General features: G+C 50.3%; 1 protein-coding gene across 4 annotated transcripts in view; it reads right to left on the bottom strand.

Moving 5' to 3' along the window:
- Positions 1-19,508, bottom strand: part of LOC137560929 (CXADR-like membrane protein) — a 141,116-nt gene extending 121,608 nt beyond the window's left edge. For all 4 annotated transcript variants that reach the window (XM_068272112.1, XM_068272114.1, XM_068272115.1 and 1 more), the window contains exon 1: positions 19,357-19,508. In XM_068272112.1, coding sequence (XP_068128213.1) covers positions 19,357-19,462 — 106 coding nt within the window. In that variant the 5' untranslated portion in view covers positions 19,463-19,508. The remainder of the gene's footprint in view (positions 1-19,356) is intronic.
- Positions 19,509-19,962: the final 454 nt, after the last annotated feature.

The raw sequence follows: 19,962 nt of genomic DNA, 5'->3' as shown, positions 1-19,962 counted from the left end.
GCCATATCGAGTGGTGGAGACAAACAGCTTCAAGGGCATGATGTCAGTGGCCATCCCACGTTACGTGGTTCCCAGCCGCTACCACTTTGCGCGCTCTGCAGTGCCTGAGTTGCATGAGCACGTGGTCAGCTAAATAACCCGAAGCTTGAAGAATGCCGTTGCCTGCAAGGTTCACCTCACCACTGACACCTGGACGAGTGCGTTCGGCCAGGGTCGATACATCTCCCTTACCGCGCACTGGGTGAACCTTGTGGAGCCTGGCAGCGATTCCTCACCTGCTACGGCGCGGGTGTTGCCCACGCCGCAAACAGCTGGATAACAACAGCAGCACCTACCTCTCTGACTCCTTCTCCTCCAACGCATCTCAAAGCTGTACCTCATCCGGAAATGCTAACCCAGCACCAGCAGCAGTAGGATCGTGGAAGCAGTGCAGCACAGCTGTTGGCAAGCTGATCTGCCTTGGGGATAAGCAGCACACAGGGGAGGAAATTTGGAGGGGAATAAAGGAACAGACGGATTTGTGGCTGGCACCGCTGGACCTGAAACCGGGCATGAAGCTAGACACCTGGCACGAACTGGCAATGTACGCAATAGAGGTGCTGGCTTGCCCGGCAGCCAGCGTTATGTCGGAACGCTGTTTCAGTGCTGCCGGAGGCATCATCACAGATCGGCGTATCCGCCTCTCCACAGAAAATGCAGACCGTCTGACTCAAATTAAAATGAATCAATCCTGGATTGGAAACGACTACGCAACACTCCTGGACCCCAACCAAGTAACATGACCGATGAACATCTGGGATGGTTTAGCGTTTCCGGTCCCTGTTTATTGAACCTCTCATCTGTATTACATTTATGACTGCATGGCGGCAAAAAGCATTGCTGCTATATCCGCACGCTTTTTGTCCTCATGCAAGGCCTGGGTTGTTGTGTCTCACAAAGCGTGGCCTTCTCCTCCTGCGCCTCCTCCTGTTCCATCACGTGTGCTGCTGCTGCTGCTGCTGCTGCTGGGTTACCGTTGCCGGTCCCTGTTTATGGAACCTCTTATCTTTATTACATTTATGACTACATAACGGTACAAAGCATGCTATCCGCACGCTTTTTGTCCTCATGCAAGGCCTGGGTTGTTGTGTCTCACAAAGCGTGGCCTTCTCCTCCTGCGCCTCCTCCTGTTCCATCACGTGTGCTGCTGCTGCTGCTGCTGCTGGGTTAGCGTTGCCGCGTGGTCCCTGTTTATTGAACCTCTTATCTTTATTACATTTATGACTACATGGCGGTACAAAGCATGCTATCCGCACGCTTTTTGTCCTCATGCAAGGCCTGGGTTGTTGTGTCTCACAAAGCGTGGCCTTCTCCTCCTGCGCCTCCTCCTGTTCCATCACGTGTGCTGCTGCTGCTGCTGCTGCTGGGTTAGCGTTGCCGCGTGGTCCCTGTTTATTGAACCTCTTATCTTTATTACATTTATGACTACATGGCGGTACAAAGCATGCTATCCGCACGCTTTTTGTCCTCATGCAAGGCCTGGGTTGTTGTGTCTCACAAAGCGTGGCCTTCTCCTCCTGCGCCTCCTCCTGTTCCATCACGTGTGCTGCTGCTGCTGCTGCTGCTGGGTTAGCGTTGCCGCGTGGTCCCTGTTTATTGAACCTCTTATCTTTATTACATTTATGACTACATGGCGGTACAAAGCATGCTATCCGCACGCTTTTTGTCCTCATGCAAGGCCTGGGTTGTTGTGTCTCACAAAGCGTGGCCTTCTCCTCCTGCGCCTCCTCCTGTTCCATCACGTGTGCTGCTGCTGGGTTAGCGTTGCCGCGTGGTCCCTGTTTATTGAACCACTTATCTTTATTACATTTATGACTGCATGGTGGTACAAAGCATGCTATCCGCACGCTTCTTGTCCTCATGCAAGGCCTGGGTTGTTGTGTCTCAAAGCGTGGCCTTCTCCTCCTGCGCCACCCTCCTCCTGTTCCATCACGTGTGCTGCTGCTGGATTAGCATTACCGGTCCCTTTTCCTGGAACCTCTTATATGTATTACATTTATGACTGCATGCCGACAAAAAGCATGTTACCTGTGCAAAGAAAACAGACATTTCCCGCATTTAAAAGACAGTTTTCCCTTTGAAACTTTAAAATCGATTTTCTCAAAAACTATAAGCTCTTTTTGCTAAATTTTTTTTCCTCTTGTACCCACTCCCAAGGTGCACATACCCTGTAAATTTGGGGTGTGTAGCATGTAAGGAGGCTTTACAAACCACAAAAGTTCGGGTCCCCATTGACTTCCATTATGTTCGGAGTTCGGGTCGAACACCCAAACATCGCGGCCATGTTCGGCCTGTTCGGCCCGAACCCGAACATCTAGATGTTCGCCCAACACTACACAGGACGCTATCCGTCCTGTGCAGCCAGTGACAGGACGTCCCCTGTCACATGGAGGCGATCCCCGGCCGCTGATTGGCCGGGGATCGCCGATCTGCCTTACGGCGCTGCTGCGCAGCAGCACCGTACAATGTAAACAAAGCAGATTATTTCCGCTTGTGTTTACATTTAGCCTGCGAGCCGCCATCGGCGGCCCGCAGGCTATTCACGGAGCCCCCCGCCGTGATTAGACAGGAAGCAGCCGCTCGCGCGAGCGGCTGCTTCCTAATTAATCAGCCTGCAGCTGGCGACGCAGTACTGCGTCGCTGGTCCTGCAGCTGCCACTTTGCTGACGCGCGGTATGAGTGCGCGGTCGGCAAGTGGTTAAGAGGTTGTGGAGCTTCACTTCACATGACAAAGCATGACAACTGATGTATCCTTCACATTGCTCCAGCAAGAAAGAGAACAGAGGCGCAATTCTATCCCCCATTTGCACTCCTCATGTCATGGAAAGTGTGTGCGGTGGTGGTGGAAATAGACTTTATAGTTTCAGCAGCACAGGACTGATTCATTCCTATGGCAGGGTCAGGTGCATGGACAGCAGTGTGATCTGAGCTCGGAGGTAATTGTGCAGGGAGCGCACAGCAATTTTACCATTAGGAGCTCAGTAGGAGGACCGCCCATTAACCCATTAGTGCCTTGTGCGTTGCCGTAGTAATATTGCAGGGAGCACACGGCAACGTCACCAGACTTTAGAGCATCAGCCCCTAAAGAGGCACCAAAGTGACACGTAAATTATTCAGGATACTCACGTTTTCCATAATTATTTCGCTTACAGCATCAGAATCACTTCCTATATCTATATATTTTGCTATATATTGGTATGTAGCCCTTCCCTCCCAATGATGTCACAGCCTAGGCTATTTAAATATGCAGAATTCTCCTCCCACAGCATTCTGGGAGACCAGGTATTATTTTCCCTGGCTTCGGGACTCTTGGTAAACAAGCATTCCGCAGAGATGCACCTGACAGCAAGATTTCAGAATGCAAATTGGGGTGAGGAAATATTTTAAAATGGGCAAACACTGACCAGATAATTTATAAAGTTATATTGTACGTAATAAGCTATTTTACTAAAGGTGCCTATTAATACATTTTTTTTGACCAAATGCAATATTTTGATGCGATTTTCACGATTGAAAATAATCGGAAGGCAATTATCGATTGTTCACATTTACTGAACGATTCTGTCTTAAAATGCGATCATAAAATCCAACTTTTGGATCTATTTTATCCTACTCAGCAATCAACCTAAGAATCGTTCCTTATTGATTGCCTTCATAAACGATTGCCTTCATTTCATGAAAAAATTGTACCGTTAATGGGCACCTTAATTATCATATTTTCAGTACAGTTCCTTTTAAAGAGACAAAAATGTCATCCTTTTTTCTACCATCCTACAAGTTCCTAAACCTATTCTAATGTGCTCTGGCTTACTTCAGCAATTTCTACTATCACCATCTCTGTAATAAATCAATGTAGCTTTTCCCTGTCGGACTTGTCGCCCTGTGTCTGGAAGGCTGCTAACTCTTCCGTGCTGATCTGTTATGCACACCCCTCTCCAGGCCCCTTTATGCACACTTTAGTGTGTGTGTTATTTACATAAGCCAGGAGCGTCTCTGCTCTCTTATCAGTGAGCGAACAGAGAGAGCTGGATAAAAATCCTCCTCTGTTAGGCTGTGAAAGGAGCTGGCTGACACATACTGAGGAATTACAGACAGGGCAGAGCTGTCTGCAGGAAGAAACAGCCTGTCACTAGTATTCAGTGGATGAGAGCTGCAGGGGGACAGAAGGTAAACACACAAATGATCTCTTGAGATTCAAAAGGAAAGCTGTATACAGCCTGCTTGTGTATGGATGTATTTTCTATGTGTGGACATACTGTACATCAACCTACTTCCTGTTTTGGTGGCCATTTTGCTTGTTTACAAACAAACTTTTTACAACTGTTTTGACTACTTTTAATGCAGCGGGGAGCGGCTAAATTGTGACCGAGGGTAATAGGAGATGTCCCCTAATGCACTGGTATGTTTACTTTTGTGCGATTTTAACAATACAGATTTTCTTTAATGTTGCTGTACTCCCTAGTTAGTTTCCCAAAGGACACAGTCTAGCATGTGTGCGGAGGTACACGCTAGCTCGTGATTGTTGGAAAACGAGCAATCCCTGACGGTTGGTGACAAGTGAACATTGTTGACGCACATTTTAATTCAGCAACGGCATGACGATGGTCTGCCAATCGGATCATTACCAGAAGCACGAAGATGAGGACCCAGAAGTGTGTGACATTTACCACACTCGTCTAAACCAATCCTCCGGGACAGTTTGGTCTACATGGACAATAATTGCTCTTTTACCATGAGTGGGACACTTTTTATACACAATTCCCGACCAAGCCGTCATTTATCATTGGTTTCCGATGACAGCAGCCTAGCTTGTGCACCCATCCCCACCCGTAGGAGTGCCTAACCCTTTAACATCCCCCTCCCCCCTGTGGTGCCTAACCATTAACCACCCCCCCTAGCAGAGCCTAACCCTTAACACCCTCCCACCCCTGCCGCCAAGCTGCGATTAGCAGCAATAGCTGGAAATTTGGGGCCAGCTGCTATTTTATCATTGTCTCGTATAAAGGGGCCCTGTATTTCACGGCACAGCGGTCGCCCTTTTTACCCACTTCGCTGTAGCAGGACACGTGCTGATTGTTCGCAGTTTAGCACACAGAACACCAGTTTGCACACAAAGTCCACATTATCTCTCTTGCTCCATTACGACTCTCACTAGGAACTCTTACAGTTACAGTTATCCTATCTGCTCTATCGCAGTCTGCAAAGGGCTGGAGGTTTTACACATTAAATGCGATACCCAGGGCCGGTTCTCTCATGACGCAAGGTGAAACATTTGCATAAGGCACAGATATTTCAGGGGCAGCATTTTTGTACCGTGTGTACCTTCCTGAGGAGTGGAGTGGCTGAGGGTTAGCAGTCTGTTTGGCACAGACTCACAGCCAGCCAGTGTGCTATTGTGTTGAGCTGCAGCATGTCACGTAAGAACATTAAATGAAGCAGAATAAAATTGTCGGGTGCTGTGCGATCATTCCAAATCGGGGGGTGGGGCGCATCCTCACACAGGCAGCAAAAAGTCTAGAACCGGACTTGGCCAATACCTCCCAACTTTTTGTGATAAGAAATAGGGACACTTAAGCCACACCCTTATTCACACCCCCGGCAAACCCCTAGTCACGCATGCCATAAAGCTTTCAAAAGAAAAATGTTATTTTATAAATTAAACCTCACTGGTCCTTTCTATCCTGGTTTATTTTCCTTCATATTAACATTTGAAAATAAGAAATATATCAATTTAAAGAGTGGTAATAAAGTTTAGAGTCAATTAAACACATTTGTCAGTAGATAAAATCTGGGCTGTGGAGTTTGAGTTGGAGTCGTCGGAGCAATTTTGGGTACCCAGAGTCTGTGATTTCATAAACTGAGGAGTCGGAGTCAGGAGTCGGATGATTTTTGTACAAAATCCACAGACCTGGTAAGTATTAGACTAATGGCCCGTACTCACGGGCTGCAAATGTTGCCTGTCGCCAGCACACGTGAGCGTGTGGGCGACAGGCCGGCGACAGCTTCTCGCCAGGTCCCTCCGCGTACACACGCGGAAGAGGGACCAGCGGCGAGGCGGAAGCTGTCGCCGACGTTCCTCCTCCCCCCGCCGGAAGCTCCATTTGATACAATGGAGGTTGCTGTCGCTAGTCCGCGTACTCACGCGGACTAGCGACAGTTGCGGGGGAGGTGCGGCGGCGACTGTCGCCATGCGATTGAAACTTTCAATCGCATGGCGACATGAGCGGCGGGCGACAGTTCGGGGTGCGCGCGCGTGCGACGGCCCATACTCACGGGCGACCTGTCGCCGCAACACGCGCGCGCCGCGTGTTGAGGCGACAAAAGTCCCTCGTGAGTATGGGCCATAAGTAGTCGAGGAGTCAGAGCCATTTTGGGTACCTGGAGTCGGAGATTTCATAAACTGAGGAGTCCGAGTTGGAGTCGGAAGATTTTTGTACCCACTCCACAGCCCTGGATAAAATACATATAATTACATAGATATATACATAAGTCACGAAAGAGGGACAAATGAGGAAGAAAGGGACAAGGTCCCCAGAGAGGTGCTATCCCTCCAAAACAGGCATAGTTGGGAGCTAAGGAATGCTGCAAGAGACAGCTATGTGTTGCAAGGCTAGCATACAAGTACAGTAATGCTTGAACATCTAGTTGACGAAACCAGTGTAAAAAATCTTGGATTAAAGCTGTGCTTACTATTATACAGCCTAACAGTATATGCTGTGCCTAGAATCAATCTTTTATGAATAGATATAACATATATATTACAGTATAGTATATACAGCACTGGCAAGGTGTGCTTAATTGCACAGCTCAGCCTCACCAGCGCGAGGCATCTACATCACCTGCGGGACGGAAGAGGGCCAGCGCTTCAATTAAGGCAAGGAGGGCAATTGCCCCCAGGCCCCAGAATCCATAGGGGACCCCACGCATCTATTGCCCCTTAAAAATGTCTGTAGTGGACGCCGGATGCTGTGGCCTGAACTGTCAGGGGTGCGGACGGTGTTGGCTGAGGGGAGTGAGGTGGCCGGGAGTCGGGACATACATTACTTGATTCTGCCTGGGGCTGCGCTGACATCATGGTTGCCATGGTTACTCTTCGTCCTCCAGCAGTGGCGCTCTCCCTGACATGTCACGCAGGCATGTGGCGTCATGCCAGAACGTACATGCCTGTGAGGAGGGAAGAGGCACCCTGCAATGCGGAATTCTCAGAGCATTCCAGGACACCAGGCATTATTTTCACTGGCTTTGGAATTCTCCGAAACAAACCTTCCACAGAGCTGCAGCTGACGGCTAAAGATGGCGCCACCCGTGATAAATTATTTCTAAAAGCAATTTTGTTCATTATATGGTTTCACTACAGTGCCTCTTGAATAGACGGGATGCACCAGTTTTACTGAACACAAATTAATTTAACTTGGGCCTGTATTCAAACAAAAAATGTTGCCCAACAATAAAGTTGCATTAGTTAGGTCATAGCTCCCAACTGTCCCTCTTTTGGAGGGACAGTCTCTCTTTGGGATTCCTGTCCCTCTGTCCTCCTCATTTGTCCCCCTTTCTATATAAATAATAGGGATGGGACGAATCCACAATTTCTTCGAATCCGAATCCGGATCCGAATCTAAAAAGGTTCTCGAATATCTCGAACCTTTCGAATCCCGAATCTAACGAATCCTGCACATAAGAATTGTGCGATCCATGGTATAGTTGCCCGCAGTATAGGTACCCAGGCATAGGTAGCGAGGTAAAGGTGCCTTCAGTATAGCTAGCTAGGTATGGGTGCCTTCAATATTGGTAGCTTTCAGTATAGGTAGCAAGGTATAGGGGCCTGCAGTTTAGGTAGCAAGGTATATGGGCCTTCAGTATAGGTAGCAGGGTATATTGGCCTTCAGTATAGGTGTCAGGGAATATGGGCCTTCAGTATAGGTAGCAGGGTATATGGGCCTTCAGTATAGGTAGCAGGGTATATGGGCCTTCAGTATAGGTAGCAGGGTATATGGGCCTTCAGTATAGGTGTCAGGGAATATGGGCCTTCAGTATAGGTAGCAGGGTATATGGGCCTTCAGTATAAGTAGCAGGGTATATGGGCCTTCAGTATAGGTAGCAGGGTATATGGGCCTTCAGTATAGGTGTCAGGGAATATGGGCCTTCAGTATAGGTAGCAGGGTATATGGGCCTTCAGTATAGGTAGCAGGGTATATGGGCCTTCAGTATAGGTAGCAGGGTATATGGGCCTTCAGTATAGGTAGCAGGATATATGGGCCTTCAGTATAGGTAGCAGGATATATGGGCCTTCAGTATAGGTAGCAGCGTATATGGGCCTTCAGTATAGGTAGGTAGCAGGGTATAGAGGCCTTCAGTGTCGGTAGCAAGGTACATGTGCCTTCAGTATCGGTAGCAAGGTATAGGGGCCTTCAGTATAGGTAGCACAGTACATGTGCTTTCAGTATTGGTAGGTAACTAGGTATAGGGGCCTTCAGTATAGGTAGCAGGGTATATGTGCCTTCAGTATAGGTAGCAGGGTATATGTGCCTTCAGTATAGGTAGGTAGCTAGGTATAGGGGCCTTCAGTATAGGTAGTAAAGTACATGTGCCTTCAGTGTAGGTAGGTAGGTAGGTAAAGGGACCTTCAGTATAGGTAGCAGGGTATAGGGCCTTAAGTATAGGTAGGTATGTAGGTAGGTAGGTATAGGGGCCTTTAGGTAGGTAGGTAGGTAAAGGGACCTTCAGTATAGGTAGCAGGGTATAGGGCCTTAACCTGCTGGGCGGTCTGGACGAGCTCAGCTCGTCCAGTACCGCCGGAGCCTGCCGCTCAGGCCCTGCTGGGCCGATTTGGCTTTGCCAGCCGCGTGTGCTGCCTGATCGCCGCCGCTCTGCGGCGATCCGCCGCGAGCAGCGGCGAAAGAGGGTCCCCCCAGCCGCCTGAGCCCAGCGTAGCCGGAACAAAAAGTTCCGGCCAGCGCTAAGGGCTGGATCGGAGGCGGCTGACGTCAGGACGTCGGCTGACGTCGATGACGTCACTCCGCTCGTCGCTATGGCGACGATGTAAGCAAAACAAGGAAGGCCGCTCATTGCGGCCTTCCTTGTTTATTCTGGGCGCCGGAGGCGATCGGAAGATCGCCTCCGGAGCGCCCTCTAGTGGGCTTTCATGCAGCCAACTTTCAGTTGGCTGCATGAAATAGTTTTTTTTTTATTAAAAAAAACCCCTCCCGCAGCCTGCCTGGCGATCTTAATAGAACGCCAGGCAGGTTAAGTATAGGTAGGTATGTAGGTAGGCAGGTATAGGTGCCTTTAGGTAGGTAGGTACGTATAGGGGGCCTGTAGGTAGGTAGGTAGGTATTTAGGCCTGTAGGTAGGTATAGTGGCCTGTAGGTAGGTAGGTATAGGGGCCTTTAGGTAGGTAGGTATAGGGGCCTTTAGGTAGGTAGGTACCTATAGGGGGCCTTTAGGTAGGTATAGGGGGCCTTTAGGTAGGTGGGTATAGCGGCCTGTAGGTAGGTAGGTAGGTATAGCGGCCTGTAGGTAGGTAGGTAAGGATAGTGGCCGGTAGGTAGGTAGGTATAGTGGCCTGTAGGTAGGTATAGTTGCCTGTAGGTAGGTAGGTATAGTGTCCGGTAGGTAGGTAGGTATAGGTGCCTTTAGGTAGGTAGGTATGTAAAGGGGGCCTGTAGGTAGGTGGGTAGGTAGGTAGGTATTGAGGCCTGTAGGTAGGTATAGTGGCCTGTAGGTAGGTAGGTAGGTAGGTATAGGGGCCTTTAGGTAGGTAGGTATAGGGGCCTTTAGGTAGGTAGGTAGCGGACATCCAGGAGGATGGCTGATAGGCAGGAGGAGACCTTGTCCATGGTAGTGGTGGATAGGTCAGGAGTGTGGAGGTAGATCTGGGTGTCATCTGCATACAGATGATAGTTAAAACCCATGGAGGAGATAACCTTGCCAATGGAGGATGTGTATAGGGTGAACAGTAGGGGGCCAAGGACCGAACCTTGGGGGACTCCCACCGAAAGGTGGTTGGGGGTGGACGAGGACTCATTGAAGGCGGTCGTGAAGGAGCAGTTGGAGAGGTAGGATGAAAGCCAGGACAGGGCGAGATCGTGAATGCCCAAGGACTGGAGGGACTGGAGGAGTAGGGGATGATCTACTGTGTCAAAAGCTGCTGAAAGGTCAAGGAGGAGGAGAATGGAGTATTTACCTTCAGCTTTAGCTAAGGCAAGGTCGTTGACCACTTTGGTGAGAGCAGTTTTGGTTGAGTGGGCAGGCCGAAATCCAGATTGCAGTGGGTCTAGCAGTGAGTTGGCATTGAGGCACTGGGTCAGGCGTTTGTGAACCAGACGCTCAAGGAGTTTTGAGGCAAAGGGGAGGAGGGAGATATGAAGGTAGTTGGAGGGTAGCGAGGGGTCGAGGGATGGTTTCTTGAACAGGGGTAGTACAGTGGCCTGCTTAAGTCTGAGGGGAAGGTGCCTGTGGATAGGGAGAGGTTGAACAGGGTAGTGAGGACTGGGGCCAATTCCGTGAAGTGAGGCTGGAGTAAATCAGAAGGGCTGGGGTCAAGGGGGGGGGGGGGAGAAGTAGTGGTATGGGAAGTCTGCAGTAGGTGGTTGACTTCCTCGGTGGTAGTAGGAGTGAATGATGTGAGGGGAGGATAGGGTGGAGGAGGAGCTGGTTGGAAGGGGGTGTGAGAAGAAGATTGGAGATTGGATATTTCCTGGCGGATGGAGACAATTTTGTTGGTGAAGTGGGTGGCTAAATCTGTGGCAGAGAGGGAGGAAACAGAGGGTGGGGGGGTGGGTTTAAGCAGGGAGTTGAAAGTGGCAAAAAGACGCCGGGGGTTGGAAGCTTGTGCTCCGATGAGCTTGGTAAAGTATTCCTGCTTCGCATGAGCAAGGGCAGTGTGGAACTGCAGCAGGTTGGTCTTGTACTGTAGGAAATCCTGGTTAAGTCTACTTTTTCTCCATTTCCGTTCAGTGGCACATGTTTTCCTCTGGAGGTTGCGAGTATGGGTAGTGCGCCAGGGTTGGGGGTTAGGGGGGGCGGTTGCGGCAAAATATTGGTGGAGCAGCTTTCTCTAGGGCTGATGAGAGAGTTTGGCGATACTGAGCTTCAGCAAGATTAGGACAGGTTAGGGTGGGGAGAGTGGAGGAGAGGGCATGGAGGAGGTCAGCAAGGACACTAGGGTTGAGCTTGCGTAGGTCTCGCTGCCATCGACCAGGTGGGTGGGCGGGTAATTTGGAGGTGCCTTCTGTGAGGAGGTTGAAGGTGAGAAGGTGATGGTCTGAGGGTGGAAAGTGTGCGATGTCAAGGTCTGCAATGGTGGTGGATTTAGTGAATATAAGGTCGAGAGTGTGACCTGCAGTGTGAGTGGGGGTGTTGGTGTGTTGTACTAGTCCAAGTGAGTTGGCAATGGTGAGTAGCCGGGTCACAGCGGAGTTCTGGGCTTCATCGATGGGAATATTGAAATCCCCAAGGATGATGGTGGGGAGGTCAGAGGAGAGGATGTGAGGGAGCCAGGAGGCAAGGTCATCGAGAAATTGTGGTATGGAGCCCGGAGGGCGGTATAAGACCGCAACAATGGCAGGGAGGGGGTGGTAGAGGCGGATGGTGTGGGCCTCAAATGACGTGAATTGTAGAGAAGTAGGTGGGGTGAGGACACGAAAGGTGCAGGATGGTGAGAGGAGCAGACCCACCCCTCCCCCGGTCCTGTTGTCTGGTCTGGGGGTGTGACTGAGGTGAAGCCCCCCATAGGAGAGGGCAGCCTCTGCGGCAGAGTCAGAGGGGGTGAGCCATGTCTCAGTGAGTGCGACGATGGTGAGGTATTTTGAGAGGAAGAGGCCGTGGACTGCTGTAAGTTTGTTGCGGACAGATCTGGCATTCCAGAGACCGCAGGGTAGGGGGAGTATGTGTTTGTGGGTGGGATGGATGGAAATAAGGTTAGAGCGAGGATGGGTGTTGAGGTTATTTGTGGACAGAGGGCTGTGAAGTGTATGAAGCAGGTCAGCAGGGGATGCTTGTCCGGCAGCAGGCTGTGGCCCGGGGTTAGGCGATATATCACCAGCTGCAAGTAAGAATAGGAGGGAGAGAGTAAGCAAATGTGAATGGGATTTAAATGTTTGTGAGGTTTTTGAGCTGCTGGAGGGAGAGAGAGATTTCAGGAGAGCTAACAGTTCATGAGAAACTGAGTAAGGTGAGGAAAGCAGAGCAGGTGAAATGAATAAGGAGTGTGGTACACTGGGAGCACCGGCGTACCTACCGGGGATGCGACCCCCTCAGCCGCAGGGGGGCCCGGGGCTGCTCTAGGGCCCGCTCACTGTGCGCGGGGGGAGCGCTGCTCTGGACCCCCCAGCAAGGTGCTCAACTGGCCGCAGCGTCTGCTGCGCCAGTTCATTCCCCGCAGCCCCACTCCAGCAGCCTGCATAGTCTCCGGCAGGCAGAGCAGGGCTACGGCAAGATGGCCGCCAAAGAAGCCCTGCACTGGAGACCATTTGTGTCTCTAGTACAGGGCTTCGGCAGCCATCTTGCCGTAGCCCTGCACTCTGCCTGTCAGCGGGGGAGATGTGCTGCAGGAGGACTCGGGGAGCTGCGAGCCAGATGCCGGGAGAGAAGACTTCTGTCAGGTAAGTGAATTGGTTTTTTTTCACAGGTGCATTTTTTTTTCTAGTGTCTGCTGCCTACATTGTGATTTTCAGGTGTCTGCTGCCCACATTACGATTTTCAGGTGTAGACTGCTGCCCACATTACGATTTTCAGGTGTCTGCTGCCTACATTGTGATTTTCAGGTGTCTGCTGCCCACATTACGATTTTCAGGTGTAGACTGCTGCCCACATTACGATTTTCAGGTGTCTGCTGCCCACATTACGATTTTCAGGTGTCTGCTGCCCACATTACGATTTTCAGGTGTCTGCTGCCCACATTACGATTTTCTGGTGTCTGCTGCCCACATTGCGATTTTCTGGTGTCTGCTGCCCACATTGCGATTTTCTGGTGTCTGCTGCCCACATTACGATTTTCTGGTGTTTGCTGCTCACATTGCGATTTTCAGGTGTCTGCTGCCCACATTACGATTTTCTGGTCACTGCTGCCCACATTGCGATTTTCTGGTGTCTGCTGCCCACATTACGATTTTCTGGTGTTTGCTGCTCACATTGCGATTTTCAGGTGTCTGCTGCCCACATTACGATTTTCTGGTCACTGCTGCCCACATTGCGATTTTCTGGTCACTGCTGCCCACATTGCGATATTCTGGTGTCTGCTGCCCACATATTACGATTTTCAGGTGTCTGCTGCCCACATTACGATTTTCAGGTGTCTGCTGCCCACATTACGATTTTCAGGTGTCTGCTGCCCACATTACGATTTTCAGGTGTCTGCTGCCCACATTGCGATTTTCTGGTGTCTGCTGCCCACATTGCGATTTTCTGGTGTCTGCTGCCCACATTGCGATTTTCAGGTGTCTGCTGCCCACATTACGATTTTCTGGTGAACTCTGCCCACATTACGATTGTCTGGTGAATGCTGTCCACGTTACAATTTTCTGGTGACTGCTGCTCACGTTACGATTTTCTGGTGACTGGTGCCCACATTACGATTTTCTGGTGAACTCCGCCCACATTACGATTTTCTGGTGAACTTTGCCCACATTATGATTTTCGAAAGGCCCACATTACGATTTTCTGGTGAACTCTGCCCACATTACGATTTTCTGGCCCACATTACGATTGTCTGGTAAAATGCTGCCCACTTTACAATTAATTTACAGTGAAACGCTGCCCCATTACGATTATTTGGCACCTATGGGGGGAGCCCCATCCAAATATTCGCAGGGGGGCCCAGTGATTTCTAGTTACGCCCCTGACTGGGAGGATGCATATTGCAATGCAACTTGTAGATGTTTGCAGACAGGCAGAACATAAGAAAAAGTGCAGTAAACATGGTAATGGTCTCTGATTATAACCAGGAAGTTTCCAACCACTAAACAGTTTATATGAGTATGCAGTTAGTGCAAGCAAACTTGTGTGAATGAAGAAGCAGAGTGTACTTGGCTGTGCAACATATGTCCAGCAGTGGCATTTGTAGCAATAGCATTGGAGGCAGTTGTGGATGCAGAGTAGTAGTTTCCAGCAGAGTCCTGTGGCTGTTGAATCCTGTTTGAATTCCTGGGTGAAGTCTTGGTAAATTCGTGGTAAGTTGTAAAGCACTTTGTAATAAATGGCACTTAGGAATTAAATGGCACGAGTGACCTAGGCCACGAGTGACCAAGCTCCAGCGCTTAAATAGGTATGATAGCTGCCATGGCTGAATTGGAAGTGATTCTCAATCAGGGCCGGCCCGCTCATGAGGCGGGGTGAAACTTTTGCCTCAGGCGGCAAATTTCCAGGGGCGGCACCCGCCCGTCCGTGGGTGCGGGGAGCCGGCCCGCCGAGCTGGAGGGGTAGCTGGCAGGATGGGGGTATCGGGCCAGCGGCGGGGAGGGGGGTCGGACCCCCCCCTCCCTCGCCTGGGTCCCCCGTCCTCCGCTCCCCTCCAGCCTAAATAGAAGCAGCCGTATGTGTAAGAGGCACGGGCGGGGAGACACTCACCTCCTCCTCGCTCCAGCGTGCACTCCACTGACATCACTTCCTGCAGGAAGTGACGTCAGTGGAGCGCACGCTGGGAAGAGGTGAGTGTCTTCCCCGCCCGTGCCTCTTACACATACGGCTGCTTGTATGTAAGGCTGGAGGGGAGCGGAGGACGGGGGACCCAGGCGAGGGAGGGGGGGGGTCCGACCCCCCCTCCCCGCCGCTGGCCCAATACCCCCGTCCTGCCAGCTACCCCTCCAGCTCGGCGGCCCCCCCGAAGAGGGGGGGGGGAGGGGCGGCGGTGACAATTTTTTAAAAATTTGCCTCAGGCGGCAAAAAGTCTAGGGCCGGCCCTGTTCTCAATTAGAATTTGGGAAAACAGTTCAGCTGAGGATGGGAGTGGCTACCAAAAACCAGGCCTGCTGCAATGCATAGATGTAAACTGCCAGGTACACACTTTCAATTATGATTGACCAATCACTGACCAATTTTACCAAATTGGTGTAGTAATGAGAGATTACCTACCCAATCTGTTCGTAGTTTTCAATATCTGTTGAAACTTATACTACATGGAGATGATAAAATTGGTCAGTGATTGGCCAATCATGATTGAAAGTGTGTACGGGGCTTTAGGGAAACATGGAAAATTCCTTTACCTGCACTGAGCATTAATTGTACATTGCGATATAGCTGAAAGCAGCTGATTCAGTGTAAACCAGCCCTGCATCTATGTGTTTTTAAAGGGACTCTGAATTAAAAATGAAATTGGTACTTACCTGGGGCTTCCTCCGGCCCACCGTAGGCTGCGAGGTCCCCCAGGGTCCTCTTGGCTCCTCTCCCAGTCCTGCTGGGCTGAAAGTTGTCCATATACTTCCAGTAAGTCCACGTTCTGTGTCAGCATGACGGCCAATGTTACAGTCTGACGCAGGACTGTCACTCCGGCCAGCGTGATGATGCGTAGCGGCTGGCGTGAGGACGCAGAGCATGGTCTTCCTGGAAGTATACGGACAACTTTCAGCCCAAAAGTCGCCGATAACAGAGCCACCAGCAGGGCTGGGAGAGGGGCCAGTAGGACACCGGGGGACCTTGCAGCCTATGGTGGGCTGGAGAAAGCCCCAGGTAAGTACTAATTTCATTTTTTACGACTGCTCAGCATCCCTTTAAATAAAAGCTTTTCACAACGCACTGCTGCACGTACTTTTTATGCATTATGGCCCAATACATACAAATGTGCAGGAAAATGCACAGCGACTAATAGAGAGTGCAGAACAACTGTACAATTAAGATGCGTTATCTGCCGGCGGTGTAACTCTGCAGCTCCCATATCTGTTTAGCTTCTGCAAAATTCAGGTTCAGCCTCACAAACCCAGAGCCGGCATTTTCATAGGGTAAAGCTAAGGGCCCCTGAGCCCGCTGCCACACCCCCAGGTCTCCCCAACTTTCTTGTACTCTGCAGAGTGTTCAGCTGCAAAGTGAACTCACCTGTCCGGCCGGCTCGCTCCTCCGTCAGTATGTGTGCTCCCGTCTTGATAATGGTAAAGCCTACCTCCCCTTAGTCCTTCCCCCCCCAACCAAACCCCATACATCATCTTATGCTAAGGAATAACTGCACTCGGACTACTCGGCATTGGATTTAATTTAAGGCCAGAGCAGCCCTCCTTTATTCAGCCAAATTAACAAAGATCCAAAACATTATAATACCAAAACATTATAATACAACATATACAAAGAGCTGGGGTACAGGGGGTCCAGGAGGCACCGAATGCAGTTATCAAAACACCATGTGACATGCAGCCTTGAACCGGCCCCCAGCCGCGCATCCGGCTCGGGGACAGCTGCATGCCCCAAATTCGTCTTCTCTCTTCGTTCACCTAAAACACCGTATTTGTCCAGCGACAAATCCCCTTTTCAGTAAAACCGGCCTCCGAACCCCCTTTTTACCCCTCCGGCTGCAATGACAAACAAGACACCACATGACACCAAACATAAAACACAGGGAGGGAGGGAGGGAGCTTCTTCCATCTACGCTCTCTAGCCGGAAGTGCCCGCCCCCCTTCTTCCTCCCCTAACCCAGGCAGCAACTCCCCGCCTACCCACACGGAACCGCCCCCCTTCTCTCCTAATCTACTGCTGTGGGAACCTCCCCAGCCCACCCACCAGCTAACCCCACCCCCCGTCAGGGAGACGGCTACCCCATCATGGCCGGGCCCTCCGCATTCCGCTCTGCTACAACTCCAGGCCCTCTCTTTCCTCTAGCTGCCTCTTCATGGCATATTATTACATAACAACATACCGCCAGGTCACGGTGCAGAGGGGCCCCTGCAGAGAGGAAGACAGCAGCGCATGGACTGATGGAGGAGCGTGTCGCCGGACAGGTGAGTTCGCTCTGCAGCTGGTTCGGGACCCGAAGGGGGTAGATTTATGAGAAACAAAGGGTCCTCTAATGCAGTATGCAGTTTCCTGGATGGACGGGGATCAGTCTCAGGGGTAATCGGGCAAGAACAGCGCTGGAGATTTGGGAGCTGCAATAGGTGCCATGTGAATTACGGCTATAGCAGCGCTCAGTCAGTAATTTGGGCGCCATTAAAAGACGAAGCCTAAATGATGATAAAAGCAGCACATGGAGGCTGCCATATTTATTTCCTTGTAAACAATGCTGGTTGCCTTGCTCTGTGCATATGAAGTATAGATTTTTCCATACTACACATATCCATGGGGATGCGATCAGGAGGTGCATAGACCGGGCCTGTGAATCCAGCTGCGGCGCTGCGGGTGACTGGAGCATGGCAGGATCACGGCACGAGCACAGGGCAGCTGCAGGCTGTTGGTAGAAGTCAAACCGTTTTCTTTTTGCTTTCGGTTTCCTTCAAGGCCCTTTTCCACAAGCGGCTGAACTGAGTGCTTTTCACTGCTTATCAACTGCTCTTGGAAAAGGGCCCTTAATCACCTGATTTGGAGGACATACTGATGTTATTCAAGGGACACGCTACCAGTCATTTAAAGTGACACTTAAGTGAAGAGGTAAAATGACTTTTAGATATCCCACAGTTTTGTGTTCTATTTTTAAAAACTTAAAAAAAGCATATTTATTGTTTTGTCTCAGCTGAATGTAACAGTCTGTCTCTGTGCCTCAGAGTGCTGAAATATATAATAATAAACCGAACATTTATATAGCGCTTTTCTCCTTTCAGACTCAAAGCGCTCAAGACAAGAGCTGCAGCCACTGGGACGCATTCAAGAGGCCACCCTGCAGTGTTAGGAAGTCTTGCCTTGAACTTCTTACTGAATAGGTACTGACCCTAGCCAGGATTCAAACCCTGGTCTCCCGTGTCAAAGGCAGAGCCCTTAACCAGTACACTATCCAGCCACTAGTACTCTATTCAGCCACTATGAAATATTGACCTTTTTATATTTCTATCCTCTCCTGGCAGAGAACTGGGCTTCCTAGAGTAAAGTAGTTTATGGCTGTAATTCCTTATCAGTAGTCTCACTGGGTCCTGACTGGAGAAAAACTGTTAAGGTGCCCATATATCAGGAGATCATGGGCAGATTCGACAAAGAGACAAATTTAACTCTAATCGAATTTGATTAGATAAATTTGTCTGTTAACCAAAGCTGCCCATATACTGCAGGCCAATTCCCGCCCGATTTAAGCATGAAATCGGCTTAAAGGGAATCGGCTGTGCCCACCGCGTCCGCCCAGCCACTGCCCCCCTAATGTATAAATGTGCCCCCCCATTGTGTGCATTTATACATTACCTGTCCTGTAGCAGCCTCTGCGCAGTGTCCGTAACGTCCGGGCGGCTCTCTGTACATGGCACTGGCGCATAGTGTCTGACGTTACACGCTGTGCGCTGGCGGCGTGCACGGAGGCCACCCAGAGGTTACAGACACCGTGAGGAGGCTGCTACAGGACAGGTAATGTATAAGTGCACACACAGGTGGGCACATTTATACATTAAGGCGGCAGCGGCGGGGTTTCGTGCTCGTTTCAAAATCGGCCGCCATACCGCCGCACACCCGAGCAACCAACTTTTAGTCTTAAATTGGTTGTATCATCGATTGGGTCTGCACTTGACGGCACCGATTTTCAACCAATTCGATAATAATCGAATTGGTTGGTCAATGGACCACCAAATAGCCTGATGTATGGGCACCTTTAGTTGCATAATACAATATTACCTCTTTCAGGCAGAAATAGAAGAAAAGCAGTGCTTCTGTTTTTCTTCATGCACACAAATTGTGAAGCAGCCCATTGATTTCAATAGGCTGCAATTCTGAATTTAGATGTGTGCATGTGAACAGTGCTGCTCAAATCCGGATCCGGGAGATGCCCAAATAGTTGCTATCTGGATATCTCCCAGTAAACCTGTGCGGGGGGGGGAGGGGGGGTCAATCTTATCTGTCTGAAGTCTTCTTCGTCCGTCCCTCGGTGCCTCGCCCGATGCGTTCCACGCGCGTCACGTGATTTCAAACACTTCCTCCTTCAATCCGGAAGGCGGACGTGTTTGTAATCACGCGACCACCGCTTGGACCGCATCATGGGAGGCGCCGAGGGACGGACCGAAGAAGACGTCAGACAGGTAAGATTGACCCCCCCCCCCGCACAGGTAACTGGGAAATATCCGGATAGAACTATCCGGATGCCTTATGGATCCGAATTTGAGCATCACTGCATGTGAAGTCAGACACAAAAAAACCCCCAACGGAAACAGGGGCCTTAAGGTATTCATTTTTTTCTGCTTTGTTTTACTCAGAGATGGTCTTTCATACCTTTTTTTTTTCTTCTCAGATATAATGTTGTCCTCAGTGTATCTTGTTTCTGGTGAGCCAGGGGCTGCATCCAAAGGTAATGATGTAGAGCCCCATAGAGTGCCATGGCAGATTTGTATGTCCCAGAATGCCAGTGGGATGAACATTGCGGAGCGGTCTAGGGTAGGGGGAAGAAGAGGAGGCTGGTCAGGTGATCACACTTTTTCTAGGCAAAAACAGATATTTAGAGACATTTGTATTGATACAGAAGAAAGGGACAGCATTGGCAAGCAAATCTGGATGCATGGAAGTCAGCTGTGTGCTAACCCTCTCTACTGGCACTAAATACAAAATAAGGGCTCGTTTCCATATAGTGCACTTTTATGTACACTTATGGAAATGCAATCGCAGGGACAGCAGACAGTGCATAGACTGCAGTGTCTGCCATTACCATTCATGCACGGTGATTCAGCGCTGAATCGCTCATGGTTTGCTGCATTTCGGGGCGCTTTAGCCTGCTGCAAGCCCCGCCCATCCGCCAGGAGTGACGTGCAGCCACTGAGCTCTGCGCTTCAATGGAAAGAAGCCCTAAGGCTACACAACCATCAGCAGATGTCTATCTGGATC

Source organism: Hyperolius riggenbachi, chromosome 3 (genome assembly GCF_040937935.1).
Source record: "Hyperolius riggenbachi isolate aHypRig1 chromosome 3, aHypRig1.pri, whole genome shotgun sequence".
Taxonomy (NCBI): domain Eukaryota; kingdom Metazoa; phylum Chordata; class Amphibia; order Anura; family Hyperoliidae; genus Hyperolius; species Hyperolius riggenbachi.
This window is presented reverse-complemented; position numbering and strand designations above follow the sequence as displayed.